Source organism: Copadichromis virginalis, linkage group LG6, assembly GCF_057382275.1.
Source record: "Copadichromis virginalis isolate Kocher_CV1m ecotype Utaka linkage group LG6, C_Virginalis_male_GT1.1, whole genome shotgun sequence".
Lineage (NCBI taxonomy): Eukaryota > Metazoa > Chordata > Actinopteri > Cichliformes > Cichlidae > Copadichromis > Copadichromis virginalis.
Genome location: NC_140623.1, coordinates 31,221,531 through 31,236,051, shown reverse-complemented (window position 1 = coordinate 31,236,051; position 14,521 = coordinate 31,221,531). Strand labels below are relative to the sequence as shown.

At 39.7% G+C, this 14,521-nt stretch overlaps 1 protein-coding gene and 1 long non-coding RNA gene across 2 annotated transcripts in view; one reads left to right on the top strand and one right to left on the bottom strand.

Annotated features, from left to right (window-relative positions):
- Nucleotides 1–14,521, bottom strand: part of LOC146708102 (zeta-sarcoglycan-like) — a 379,840-nt gene that overhangs the window by 123,880 nt on the left and 241,439 nt on the right. Inside the window, exon 3 of the mRNA XM_085459840.1 lies at nt 2,195–2,296. Coding sequence (XP_085315966.1) covers nt 2,195–2,296 — 102 coding nt within the window. The remainder of the gene's footprint in view (nt 1–2,194; nt 2,297–14,521) is intronic.
- On the top strand, nt 10,277–10,887 carry LOC146708105 (uncharacterized). Its single transcript, XR_014920919.1, has 2 exons — nt 10,277–10,630; nt 10,720–10,887. It is a non-coding gene; the product is annotated as an uncharacterized LOC146708105 (long non-coding RNA).

Sequence of the window (14,521 nt, the reverse complement as noted above, 5' to 3'; positions counted from 1 at the left end):
CACAGACGATGCCATCTCTCATCTCCTCCACACATCACTCACTCACTTGGACACTAGAAGGGGGAATTATGTTAAAATGCTCTTCATAGACTACAGCTCTGCATTTAACACCATAATTCCCTCCACACTCACCACCAAGCTGGAGCATCTGGGACTCAGCTCATCTATGTGTCAGTGGATCTCCAACTTCCTAACTGGCAGACCACAGGCAGTAAGGATGGGCGGACATGTCTCAGCCTCCACCACTCTCAGCACTGGAGCCCCCCAGGGGTGTGTTCTGAGCCCCCTGCTGTACTCTTTGTACACATATGACTGTGTGGCCACTACCAGCTCCACCACCATCATCAAGTTTGCTGACGACACCGTCGTGGTGGGCCTGATCTCTGATAACAACGAGACGGCCTACCTGAAGGAGATTAGGAATCTGGAGAACTGGTGCCAGAGGAACAACCTCCTTCTAAACGTCAGTAAGACAAAGGAGCTGATAGTGGACTTCAGCACTAAGCAGGAGAGGAACTACCAGACCCCCGTCATCAACGAGTGCCCAGTGGAGAGAGTGGACAGCTTCAAATACCTCGGAGTTCACATCACGCAGGACCTGTCATGGTCCTGTCACATCAACACCGTGGTGAAAAAGGCCCGTCAGCGTCTCTACCACCACAGACGCTTGAGAGACTTCCAACTGCCCTCCAAGGTGCTCAGAAACTTTTACTCGTGCACCATAGAGAGCATCCTGGCGGGAAACATCTTAACCTGGTTCGGGAACAGCACCATGCAGGACAGACGAGCTCTACAGAGGGTTGTGCGGTCAGCTGAGCGCACCATCCGCTCCGAGCTCCCTGACCTGCACTCAATCTACAGCAGGCGGTGCTGGACCAAGGCCAGGAAGATCGTGAAGGACCTCAGCCATCCCAACAACAGACTGTTCTCTCTGTTGAGGTCAGGAAAGCGATTCCGCTCCCTGAAGACCAACACAGAGAGACTGAGGAGGAGCTTCTTCCCGCAGGCGATACGGTCTCTCAATCACACCACCACACAGTACTGACCCACACATATGGTTCTTACACACACACTGGACTTTCTGGACTTTGGTTTTGCACAACACTGGTCACTATATTCTTCATTTCCGATTAATACTTGTACAGCTGCTGTTATTGTGTATATATTTATTTATATTTAGATTTCTTCATACATTCTTATATAGTTCTATATTGTGTATTGTGTATTTTGTTGTACAGTTATTTTATTTTCAACTTTAATTTATATATTTATCTTTATCTTATTCTTCCCAGTTAAATTTACCCTTCATTCTAATTTGTGTTGTACAGTTATTTCATTTTTAACCTTAATTTATATTTTATTCCTTCCTAGTTAAATTTACCCTTTTTAATTTTTCATATTTATTTCCTATCTTATTCATAGCCTTTTCCTTTTTTGTTTTCTTTAGGTCACGAGCAGTTGTCCAAGCATTTCACTACATATCGTACTGTGTATGACTGTGTACGTGACAAATAAAATTTGAATTTGATTTGAATTTGATTTGAAGAACCATTAGCTTTATCTGGATAATAGAACATCTCTGAGCAATGTTTGGATTATACACATTTATCTTCCAAGCATTTTAGTTGAACACTAATAAAACAATAATAAAAAAATGGGGTATCATTCATAAATGTATGGTCCTGTTTCTTTCTGTTCTACTTTACCGTACCATTAATCTCTTATTGTGCAACTGAATATCAGCCTCTTCGAATCACATTCGCTCAACATGAATACACCCATACAATATCTTTGTAGCAGCATGACAAAGCCCCCTGCTCGATTTCATATAAAAACATAAACAAGCACATGTGCACACACTGACACAAGTGTTGTTGTAAAGTAAGTTTTCATGTTGCCTTAGCTGCTGAGATCGATGATGACTCTGTGTATGATGAATGGAGACAGCTATATTATGTTACACACATAACAAATAGACCCTGACTGCAGGGAACACCATCTGATGTCTGCTAATTATAGAGGCTGGAAAACAGAGGTGTACACAGAGGCACGCAATCAACTCATATATCTTTCTTCTATAATGGGGCAGGGCTTTTTGTAGCAGTATAGAGCACAGACACACATAATGTTATATATACATATACATCCAAATGGTCACATGCAAATGGTCACACACAAATGGACGTGTTCTTACCCTACGAGACTGGATCTCTTTCACATATAAAGGCAATAAGAATTCTGACACTCCTTCAAGTCTCACTCCTTCTTTGGTCACCCGGAGATTCCCCATACCATCCTAGAAAAAGGTACGAGATAGAAAAATACAGTTTTTAAAAAGTTAATGACAAGCCAAAACAATACAAATGAAATTCTCATCCAGTGTTTTGCTTTGCTTGTCTATTATATATATTAAAAAGGGCACAACAATGTATTATTAAAGTGTACAATGATATTACACACAAGCAGACAAACACACACAGTAATCTGAGAAGTTACACAGTTTTTTTCTTCATTTTATTGTGCATACTGTGTCAGCATGGGAAAAACACTCCCATGCTGGCACAGTTGGAGTGTTTTCCACAAAATTGTTTGAATGCCTATAGTTAATGTGGATGCCCCTTATTCGTCTACTAATAAATATATTTCATAAAAACAAACATACAAGGGAGCTAAGTTTACAAAATCCAAGCTCCTATGCAACACATGGAGGATAAATAAATAATTTTAAGCTTTTTTTCTTTTGCTTTATCAATTAGTGTGAATAGCAGTACTTGACACAATTATATATACCTGAAGATCTTAAATGGAAATAATTGAAAATATGTTGACAGCTTTTAAGGCTCTGTAGATACCAAATACTGAGTAATATTAGGCACTGACAAGCAGCGTTTATTCTCAAATCCTGGGTTCATCAATGGTCAATATATAAATATTATATTTAATTATCAATGGAGAATCATTATTTTTTATCATTTATTACGTTATCATTTGATTCAACACCAATTATGTTATGTAATTATGAAATAAATAATGACAAACAATGTGTAACTGGAAATAAAGTCATGCTGGATACACATATTCTATTGATTTGGCATTCAGCAACAAAGTCTCATGAGAGCTCTAGTTTTTCTATGCTAACGCAATAGTTGCTTTATCCTAGTCAAAGCAATGGAGTGGCAGATAACCATTTAGTTTACAACACGGAAACAAAACAGTAGAAACAAATTTTAGCTGGTCAGAAAGACATATCAAAGAAATCCATGAAGTTTGGCAAATGAAAAAGAGGATAACTGGAAGAAGGATGTGTTGTGGCAACCATCTTCTAAGAAAGGCTTTGTACTAAAATGAACTTTCTTTCACTTTGCATTGCCTGTGAACTGCTATTAACTTGTATTGCCATTACAATAACTGCCAAGAAAGATTTTGATAATTATAAATTAATGTTTTCCCTAAATTTCTAAAAGCTCTTATGATAACTAAGGGTTATATAAATATGCGCATCACTGCTCTGACTAAATCTGGTTTTATGGTCTCATGAATGTGTCTATATGCGTACATGATACGGGAGGCAGGGGGGGTTTCACCCCCCCCCCCCCCCCACCAGACACGCCCCAATGCAGTTCTCCAAGATCCTGACTATGCGACGCTGGAAGCAGATGACAGAAGCGATTGTCGAATGTCAATTGGTTGACAAGTGGGCTGAAATAGAGAAAGGCGCAACAGCAGAGTTCGCCCGGAAGAGTAAAAACTTCAAAGATCAAAAATTACAGCATCAAAAGCACAGACAGAGGCTGCAGTGGAAATTTTCATTGTTTTTAACACTCAGTTCCACTTCTGCACTTTGTATGTCATAACTTTGCTCTCCTTACAAGAGTGGCCCACAGACCTGCTGTACCACATACTTGGTACAATGCCTCCATCTGACAACAAAGCTCACTGCAGGCAGACGTGCTGTCCTACTTCTGCTCGACCATAAAAGCAGCTTCAGGCTTGTGCTTCTGCTCACATCAAAGCAATGTTTCTGATGAGCTTGCTGACTATGTTTGATAAAAATGGCTTAAATTCAGTTCCTTTAAAACAGACATGCCGGGTATGAAGAAAGTCAAGCCTCTAATAGAGTAAAAAGGCAGCTCCTGTAGTATATCAGATCAATTATCTCACAACTTAGACATTCACATTACTCACACTCTCATAACATATACATATAGGATCTTAGGGGTGGGCACGCTACACGGACTTCAAATTACCATCAGGGTGTACACCTCACCCCTGACGTCGTTGCCCACCTCTCAATTTTAAATACACGTAGACATTGAGGGCCAGCAGGAGGGGCTATGCGCTTACCTGCTGCTCTCTGGCAGGTAGCTCCATGCCCTCCTGGGTTTTAAATGCACCTTAGAACACACATGCATCAACACTACATATGAGCGGGCAGAGGGAGGTTTGGAGTCTTCTCACACCCCCGTTCTCTGCGGCCTGCTAGAGTGGGAGGGCTAGGAGGAGGAGTTGGCCGTCCGACTGCGGTCTGGAATGTGGGGCCTCCCTGCTGCTGCAGAGTCGGGGCGGTCTGCATCTCCCCACCGCAGGGAAAAGGGTAACACCACCTGGGTCAGGCCTCTCGGCCTGGGGCTCGGGCACTCTGGCACAGCTGGCTGCCGGAGGAGCTCCCAGGCACGTCACTACAACCCCCCCTGGCTTATGCTCCGCAGCTGCTGAGTGACCCCTCATCTGGGACTCTCGTCAGCTCTTTCTGGGATACTGGCACGGCTGCCCCTCTGTTGGTCTTCCTTGGTCTCTTGTGTTCTGAGGGCCTCTGGATGTCTGGAATTTTGATCTCCTCCATACCTGCTTCATGCCCTGGTGGACAGGGCTGTGGCCCCCCCACACCCTCTAGCAGATCATTACATGAAGGAACCTTTTAAAAACAAGCACGTTAATGCTCATACCTTAAAGCACACTGTGTGCTGTCGATCTTACGTGCTGCACAATAATGTTTAACATTTAGTATTTACTGTTATATTCCCATAGATCATCACGATGTTGTTTATTCTATTGCTCTCGTCTTCTTCTGCTTGTTTTCTTTTTTCTTTCTCAACAGGTGATCCAGGAAAAAGAAGAAAAAAAAGGTCCGTGGCACACAAAAGACAGTGATCCAGCTGCTGTCTACTCAGCAGTGACAACTGACGAAGTCAGTTATGGACAAATAACCATCAGACCAAACAAGACCAGAGACTTTAAACCAGAGCCAGACGTCGTCTACTCTTCACTGAAGTAGTCCACCAGTCCAACCATTGACGTCCAGCTGCTGGTCTCTAACTGGTCCCCCCAGCACCTCAGACCAGAGGACATCCCTATGTTCAAGATTTTTACATGTCTTATGTCTTTCTATCACCAAATTAAAAATCTGTCAGCAGATCGGTGGTTAGGAGAGTGCAGAGTCCATAAATGTGTAACAGATGTGTTGAATATAGTGTTGTTAGAGTTTGGTGAGTCTTTTTGATTCCGTAAGAGTTGTTGAGCAGTTATTATTGTCAGTTATTCAGTTATTAAGCATAAAAACAACTCTGAAGGGTTTACTAATCAAAAGAAATGAGTTAAAATGCTTAAAAAAAAGAAGTAAAAAAAATACAAAAATTGGAAAAATGATCAAGAAATTTTAAACAAAGTAAATAGAGGCTGGGGAGATGGCAACTGTCTTACTGTCTCATTACTTCGCAGTGCAATTGCTATTTGAAGTTTTATGAGTCAGACAGTCTGTGAAGTGACTTTTTTTTCAGAGGTGGAACTAAAACATTCTGTATTGAACCTTTTCCAGCTTCAACTGAAATATGTGTTATTCAGTGACAACAGATTAGTCTTGCCTGCTTGGCTTCCAGTTTCCTTTTCATGCTCAAAATGTTTGACAAAGTGTTCATGGAAATAGTGATTCTGATCCCATTGATTATCATTAATTGTTAGCAACAGCAAAGCAGCAGAGCCTTTCAAATTGTAATAGTGCAAGTTGGTTGTAAGAGCAACTTGGAGAAATTTGTAGGACAAAACAATGAAAACAATGAGTAATGGGGCATACATGAACCCCCCCCCCCCCCCCCCCCCAAATAAATACATAATTACCTACCTTACTGTTGGATAACAGTTGGATAACAGTAACCATTCATTAATGAAAAAAAGTAATATTTTTCAAGCCATGCCTTATACCTTCTTTGTTGTAGGTACAAGTATAAAAAGATAATTTTAGCTTGGTGCTATGTGGTTGCTAGAGAATATGAAGATGTCTAATATGTGATATCAATAAGAACCTTCAGCAGCTGAAGATGTATGTGTTTACCAATTCTCATCCTGTAGGAAGAGTTAGTGACCAAAGTAAAACTTCAATTTTTAACTATACACTTAATTCATGGGATATTTTATATTAAGATAAAGAAGTGCAATATCAACAGCATATGTCAGTTCTTTTACATGATAAAAGTGTGAAAAGCAGAAAACGGTCTGTAATTCACTGCCCAGATTGTCCTCTATTTATAAAACCTAAAGTTTTTGTTGTTTGATGAAGATTTTCTTGTTTTAACCAAAATGTCTATACTATACAGTAAAAAAAACCCATGAATTTTTCTGTCATTTAACTGTTTATCTATTACTTAACCACTCTGGTTTAGTGTGAATAGCTATGGGGGAGTTCTTCACCAGCAGGAAAAGCTGAAAAACTTCAGCCTCCTTCATGTTTTCCAAACCCACCTAGCACCTCTAATTGGACATTTTGCCAGGCCAATATTGACACTGCTGTACTAGAGCTTAATAGAGAAACAGTGTGATGGCCTTACTTGCAATCACACATCTATCCTGTCGGGAATCCCATGTATAGCTGTGGTAGGGGTGCTGTGGGGTTGATGCAACATACCTAGAATGGGCGTGTTTGTGTTCCCTATACGTACGGTAAACAGAATGTGCACATTTATAGATGTCCTATTCAACACAGTGCCTTTAAAGGGAATGATGGATTCCCTTATCATGACGAGGTTAACTAGTAAACTGTCCCATTAGATGAAACAATACCATGTGCAAGGTTATGCACACAGTACACCCACACCAGTCACATACAAACGAAAGACATGTTTACCACAATGACTTTTCAGTGTCCAAACATAGACATGCACGTGCAAAGACACATAATAGGTCTGTGTGTCCCTGCGATGATGGATAGGCTGGGAAACTATTTTGCAGGGGCTTCTAATATTCAGGAGTGTTGTAATTTTTCATACAACCTTTTATGTCAGCAAGTAGACCCAGAGAAAAACAGAGAGCAAGAGGGAGTGAGTACAGTGTCACCTTTGGTTAGAAAAAAACAGCTGGAAAAATTGCTTAAGGGATGCACAAATTGGGAAACTATAAAATTGCTTTGGTTGCTCCTTGGCTTGTTGAACTGAGACACTATGTGAGGGTTTTAAAAAAAGCGTTGTATGGCAAAATATTAACTTTTTTAAAAGTTAATTTGGACCTTTTCATTTTGATATACCACTGAATAAAAGTTGAATTCAAAATAATTTCTGTGAATGCTTAGTGAGTAATATAAATGACCATTTTTAGGTGATAATTTGGCATATCTATGAATTTTTACAAACTGCAAAAGCCATGTCACATTCAATTTTTCACATGAGGCATTAATAGCTTAAGAGCTCCTTCTGGAATGTATGGCAAAAAATATGAACTTATAGCATTTTTATTGGTTATCTTTCTCTTCTCTCACTCTTCCACTGCACCTCTTATCTTTCTTGCTTGCTTTTTCCACATATTACACAACTCACTCGATTTTATGGTGCACCAGCACAGCTCTAACAGTGCCAGACTCAGATTAAAGGATGGAGTCTAAAATGGTTAAACCACACACGTGTCATGCAGTGCAGCCAAAGTAATTTCCTTTATCGAGAAGTGTTTTGTATATATGAGCTGAAATTTTGTTAAAAGTAAAGCTTTAATGTCTGCAAATTACCAAGGTGTCCAGTTAGCTTTCACAACAGCCAAGTAGCAAAGCAGTCATTGAAGAGTAACTAAAGAATTCAACCATAACTGTCCATATTGCACATTAAAAAAGTATATTGTCCTACTTCCACATCAGGCTTTTTAATGTACAATAAATAAAAAAAATAAAGCCATGTGTTTATTATTAGAGACATGCTTACATATCGAATTCATGCTGTTTTAAAATTAGCCATTGTGGATTCCTCTCCCATGTGCTCTGTTAATTTGCTGTTGCTGCTGCCATTTGCTGTTAATGCAAACTCAGCACATTCCCCATCTGTTTCACACTAAAACACATTGAAAGAATTAAACCTCCTTAACTGCTCACTTACCTACAAGGCCTTTTTTTGTTAAATATCAGCAGCAATTCTCATCTATCAGCACTGATGTAGAAAAGTCAGAGACTAACCGCTATTATAAAAGCGATCATAATTATAGCCATAAATGATGTAATGTGTTAATAATATATAAAGTCCAAAATGTACTTTTCATCCTTTCCTATTTGTTTCCTTTAATCTAGAGTAATTTTGCATACGCTAGACCGCATGTTGGGAAGTATTTGTTGTTAACTGAACAATCAGTTCTCATACTTACCATGTGGAATCAAGAAGATTGACGAGGGAATAACAATCACAGCCAGATGAAAAGGCATATTTTAAACTGCAAGGCTTCTACTGTGCTTCTGGTCAGAAGTTTCACGTTGCTATGATTATTTTATCTGCATATCAAGCAGATAGAAAGAAAACAAAAGTCAATCAAACAAGCTTTCTTCTTCTTGAGCACTTGTGCTAAAATCAGCGGTAGTGCTGTGCAGTACTAGAAGTTTTTGTATCAGTTTGATAATAAGTAAATAGAGGGCCAGTATTGCTAGAAGCGATACTGATACGTTTTACCTATAAGGGTAACTTATGTAAGGAATAGCAGTGTGTCATGATTTATGAGCTGCATCAGTAACTGAGTTTTTTTGGAGACTGTACCTCTGTATCTCTATAACACTCTGAACACTCTGGGTCAGTTTTCGTTATTTAAATATTCTATAGGCTATAAATAAAGTAGACATGACAGTCACCACGAAAAGGTTCATATGCTGGTATTGATCCAATACCAGTGGTGGTGTCAATACTATTCGTGTTGATGTGTGCGACCATAGCTGTACCTGTTAATTGAACACCGTAACAATAAAGTAATGTAATGTAATGAATTACTTTCTCTGTGGTGTAATGTATTACTTTTTTAAAAAACAACCCTAACAAAGTTCTCAACACAGAAATAAGAAATTGACAGAGTTCAAGTTAAACACACTAGTAATTACAGTACTGTTCCAAGATAGTGTCTTCAAAATATGCTGGCATTCCAGCAGCTCTGACAGGCTAGAGAAACAAGCTAGACAGCTTGACTTAATGTCTCTTTTTCTCAGAATGTGAAGTCTTTTCATTTCTGTTTACATTAGTTGTTTATTGTATACTGAAGGTGCAGTTGAAACTGACCATTTAACATTTTCTATTATAACCTAAGGCACCAGATCAATACCAAGCATAAAAACAGATAGTTAAACTAACCTTGAACTAAAAGTTCCAACCACTCTCATGCAATAGTATGAACTTTAATCAAGTTTTGTAATCTAAACGCATCGTGATGCAGTGGCGCTGTCATCTCGAGCCAAAAGCATTGTGGGTGCAAACCTCCTGGTTTCTTCCTGTGTCTACAAGAAATGGTTAGATACTAAATTGGCTGTAAATGTGGATGCATGTGTGTGGTTGTCTGTCTGTCTCTCTTTGAATGAACTGTCAGCCTGTTAAGGGTTTACCCTGGCCCCACGTTCTGGAAGGGCTTTTCTTTCTTTAGTAAGTGAACTTTCTGTTATGATGATGTAGCTACAGGGGAGAGACTGCTCTACACAGGATGACAAATATTAACCTTTCTTAAGTACTGGGTTGCGTTGACCACAGCTGCACACGAATAGACATCCCTTAGTGTCCACAAATGATGCACTTGCTCTGTCTCCTTTGTGTGAGCCCCCACCTGCGTCCTGAATCACCTTTGACTGACAAATGACAGCAAAGAGTTTCCTGCTGCTTTGCCCAGTCCACACAAACCACTCATCCACACAAATTGCACAGAATATCACAAAGGGACAAGCTGACAAGTGCAGTTAACATCACCTTGCTTTCACCAACAGCTGTGCCCCACTTCACCTCTATAGCCTGAGAGACAGTCTGACTGACAAATGACAGCAAAGGTTTAATGCCTTCTTGTCACGGACCCAGTTCCAGGGATTCGGGGTCCGTGAGCAGTGTGGACTACTATTGTAGTTATTATTATTATTATTATTATTATTATTATTATTATCATTATTGTGGTTGTTGTTATTATGGTTGTGTCTGCTGTCCTGTTTTTCCGTGTTGGTGTACTGTCAGGTGTTTAGGGGTGTGTGCTTGTGTATGTGAGGGTGCGGTCGTGGCAGGCACTTTTAGGCCTGGTGGGTGTGGCCCTGCCAGCTGACCGGTCCCACCCAGGAATCCACACACACCTGGCGCCGATCAAGCCTCGTCAGAGGAGCTTCAAAACAGTGTGGCTGAGAGCTCCTCGACGCTGGATCGTTGAGTGACTTCCCGTCAGTCTTAAGTGTATTGTGCAAGGTTAGTGCAAGTCTACTGTTAGGTTTTGTACTCACGGCTGCCTTTGGTATGCGTGTTTCCTCAGGAGGAATTGTGGCGACCAGGAGGCAGCACACGGAGAGTACACAGGGAACGGAGACAGAGCACGGAGCACGGGATAAAGGAGAAGACACGGAACGGGAGTTGGGATCGCACGGGGGGATTTATTGTTGTTCGGATTGTCACCACTGTAAATAAACACTGTTGCACTGTAGAGTCCTGCATTTTGGGTCCTCCTTTCCCCACATCCCCACGGTCTGCCAGCGAGACCGTGACACTTCTCACACTTGTGTTTGTCTACTTGCCCCACAGCTGTCACCCCACTCACTCTTGTTGTAAAAAAATAAAATAAAATAAATCTAAAGTGTTAGGTCAATGGGGAGAGAAAAGAAATAATCCTGCAAGGCTCAGTGGTTAGATGAATGCTTGCCACTCACAATTGGACAAATAATTCAAAAAAACTTGTCAGCGACTTTCAAGACATTGGAGCGCCGAAAACTCACATTACTGAAAGGACCCGTGTATTATTTTGAGGTTTAATGAGTGCAAGATCAATGTATATTTTTAGAAATTCATCATTTAACTTGTTTCAATACTTCAACAAGTCTCCATGTTTCTGTTATGCAATTCTGCCTAAACTTTGCATAGGTTATTTTAGTTTAAGAAAGATTAATGTTCATAGCACAGAACATCAATCATAACAGTCTTAACTCCACTATAATGGAATTAAGACTGTTATTGATAGAGCTATCCTCAGGGGTTAGAGTGGAATTTGGCAGGTGGGGAAAGCTTAGGTTCCAGTGTGGCAGTGCAGCGTAGAAAATCCGACTCAAATTGAAATCGAGTCACTTAATAATTTATTTTTAAAGCTCCAGCTTAATCAGCTACCTGTGCTACTAGTGCTCTGAGGTTTATTGCTCTTCATTGATTTAGCTGAATGCTTATTACAACACATAAGCAGATGTTACATGAAGCATTATTGCTTCTTTTCAACACCTCCAAGCCAAAATAGCAAAAACGGGGAATTAGGTATCATCAGTTTAAACTGATGACTCCTCTCAAAGTCCTTCCAGAACCAACTCCTATTAGTCTGCAAGTATATTAAAACACATTTAGGCATTTATTTGGGCAGTTATTTTAAAATAGTAAATGTAAATGAACTCCATTAAAACTCCTTCCAGTCAATGATTTATATATATCTGTTTCTGTCATATATAAATATGACAGAAACACTTCCTTTTTGCTTGGAAGTTATAGTTCTAGCACAATTTCACAGTTGCAAAATTCTGCAATAGTTTCCATTTCTTCCCTTAAGCTACTTCAGTCTCTGACTGTAGAAGTCACTTGGATGAGAGGTGAAACGTTTCTCCCACTGAAAACGTTACGTCCAGTTGAATAGAATTGACTTTTTTGGGATTTCCTTCCCTAGATGATTGAGCATGCATCACTGAAAACTGTACTGCTAATTACCTAGTTTAGCTTGCATTTACTCTCTGGTATAAATTTGAATAACATGAAGTTATTATCATTTAATTTGTTGCCAGGTGTGTTTCTCTCTGGATCTGTATAATGTCAACACATCCGACCCAGTGCCTGCTTAAAACAAAAACAAAAAAACCCAATCAAAAAAGAACAAAAAAACAACAACATAAATTAGGACCAAACTGTACATGTAAGCTTTAAATTTACAGTTGGGCTTGCTCAGCAATCCCTACCTTTAAAAACAATCTCTCCTCTCCACTGCTCTCTCACTTTTTTCCATCTTTTTCCATCATTTTTTCCCCTTTGGAAATAAAGTAACTATATCTATTGCAGGCATTCAGTGCCGAACTAACATGTGCTGAGCTGTTTGAAATGATGCAATTTAAATTACCTGTAACTTAAAAAAAAGAAGTCACTCTGTTTCCTCCATTAAGTATAACTCGCTGAAAGCTGAAGTTCTGACAGTGAGTGGGAAGAGAAGGAAAAAAAGGACGTGTGCAAAAAGGACTATTAACTGTCTCTACCACATCAGCTCGAAGGACCACCGAGATGCAGTCCATGAAAAAGTATCTGGCGTGACAGTAGCCTTATCTGTAGTATTGCTCTCAACTACACATTAATTCAAGGTTTTACAATGCTGTTCCAGATTATTCCTTCTATTTTAACCTCTTCCTATTCCTCTATTCATCTTTCATTTTACTTTACTTGTTAATCCTTTACTCACTATAGTTGTACATAGCAGGTTTAGAACCTTAGACAAAAGAGAAATAATAATGTGCACTGTTCTTGTCAATAGCTCCTTCCTCTTAATTTAATAGTCAATAAATGCCAATGCAGTTGGGTAATTAAAATGTCATTATTATATTTGGACAACACCCAAGGTATTCTCAAGCATTTATAGTTACACATATGAAGCTAGAAATAACACAAAATGTGGTTTTATTTTTAAAAAATGCTTTAAAAATCACCTCCCACACGCATACAGACATTTAGCAAACAAGGTTTAGCTAAAGTTTATCTAAGGTAACAGCAGAATCCAAACAATTGAAAAAAGTATCTTGAATAGGAAGTAGTGGTGCAACGGATCAAAAATCTCACGGTTTGGATCGGATCACGGTTTTAAGTCACGGATCGGATCAATTTTCGGATCAGCAAAAATAGAAAAAAAAAGACAAAAATTCGACTCGTCATTTACTTATTTAAGTATTTTTTGCCTATTAAAAAACATTCAACTGAAGACTCATTCCACGCACTTATATAAAAACAAATTAAGGTGCAATATGGACATTATGGACCATGCTGGGCAGCCTCTACATCCTCTGCACATGGCCATAACCAACCAGAAGATTCTGTTCAGTGTGTATAGGAATTTCTTTGACTTATGTATTAATCACATTATTTTATTGTATGATGCCTTGGTGCCACTGGATTTTAACAAGTCTCACACTCATACATTAAGACAAATGGTGGGGGTCTAGTAAGGAAGTTGGGGGAAGCAGACAGCTCCACAGGAAGAGTCTTTTGTCTCTTTGAGGACTCTGGGAGGTAGCAAGGGAGTGTGAACCTTAAGATGTGAAACAGCTGTGTACTGCCTTTTGTTCCTGGAGAAGGTATTTAACTGAGAGCCATGCTAGGCTCAGGGAGACTCTGCTGACCGTCTGCCCCGCGGTCATGTAGGCTCTCCATAAGCTTGGTTTTCTGTTCTTTGTGTGTTTTGATTAAAGAATGTTAGCTACCGCTCACCGCTCGTCTGCAGGCTTTATTTAAATGGAAAACTTCCACAACAAGTGACAGGTTGCTTCTCCCAAAGTCAAGGACCATGCAGCAGACTTAAAAAGTCCTTTGTCCCACACGCCATTAAACTGTTTAACTCCTCGCTGGAGGGGAGAGGGAGGGGAAACAGGGACAAAGGAGGGGGGAACAAGTAGCTGTAGTGCCTTTTCACTGTGCAATAGTTTTTGTTAATATCCAACGGTGTAATAGACTCACACAGAGGTGTGGACTCGAGTCACATGACTTGGACTCGAGTCAGACTCGAGTCATTAATTTTATGACTTTTGACTTGACTTGAAAAAATGTTCTAAGACTTTTGACTTGACTTGGACTTTTACACCAATGACTTGGGACTTGAATTGGACTTGAACCGGTTTACTTGAAAAGACTTGATATTTTACCCCAAATATAAAATTTAACATGCATATTATATAGAGATTGAAAATGTGACGTCATTCACGGGTAGAACCGCAAAGGATTCTGGGAACTCGTGGCAAGCGGTACTAGCGCACGCAGGCTTTCAATTGAAATCAGTCACACAGCGATAAAAAGAAACACAAAAATGGCAAGAAGCCGTTGTATTATTAACTGCA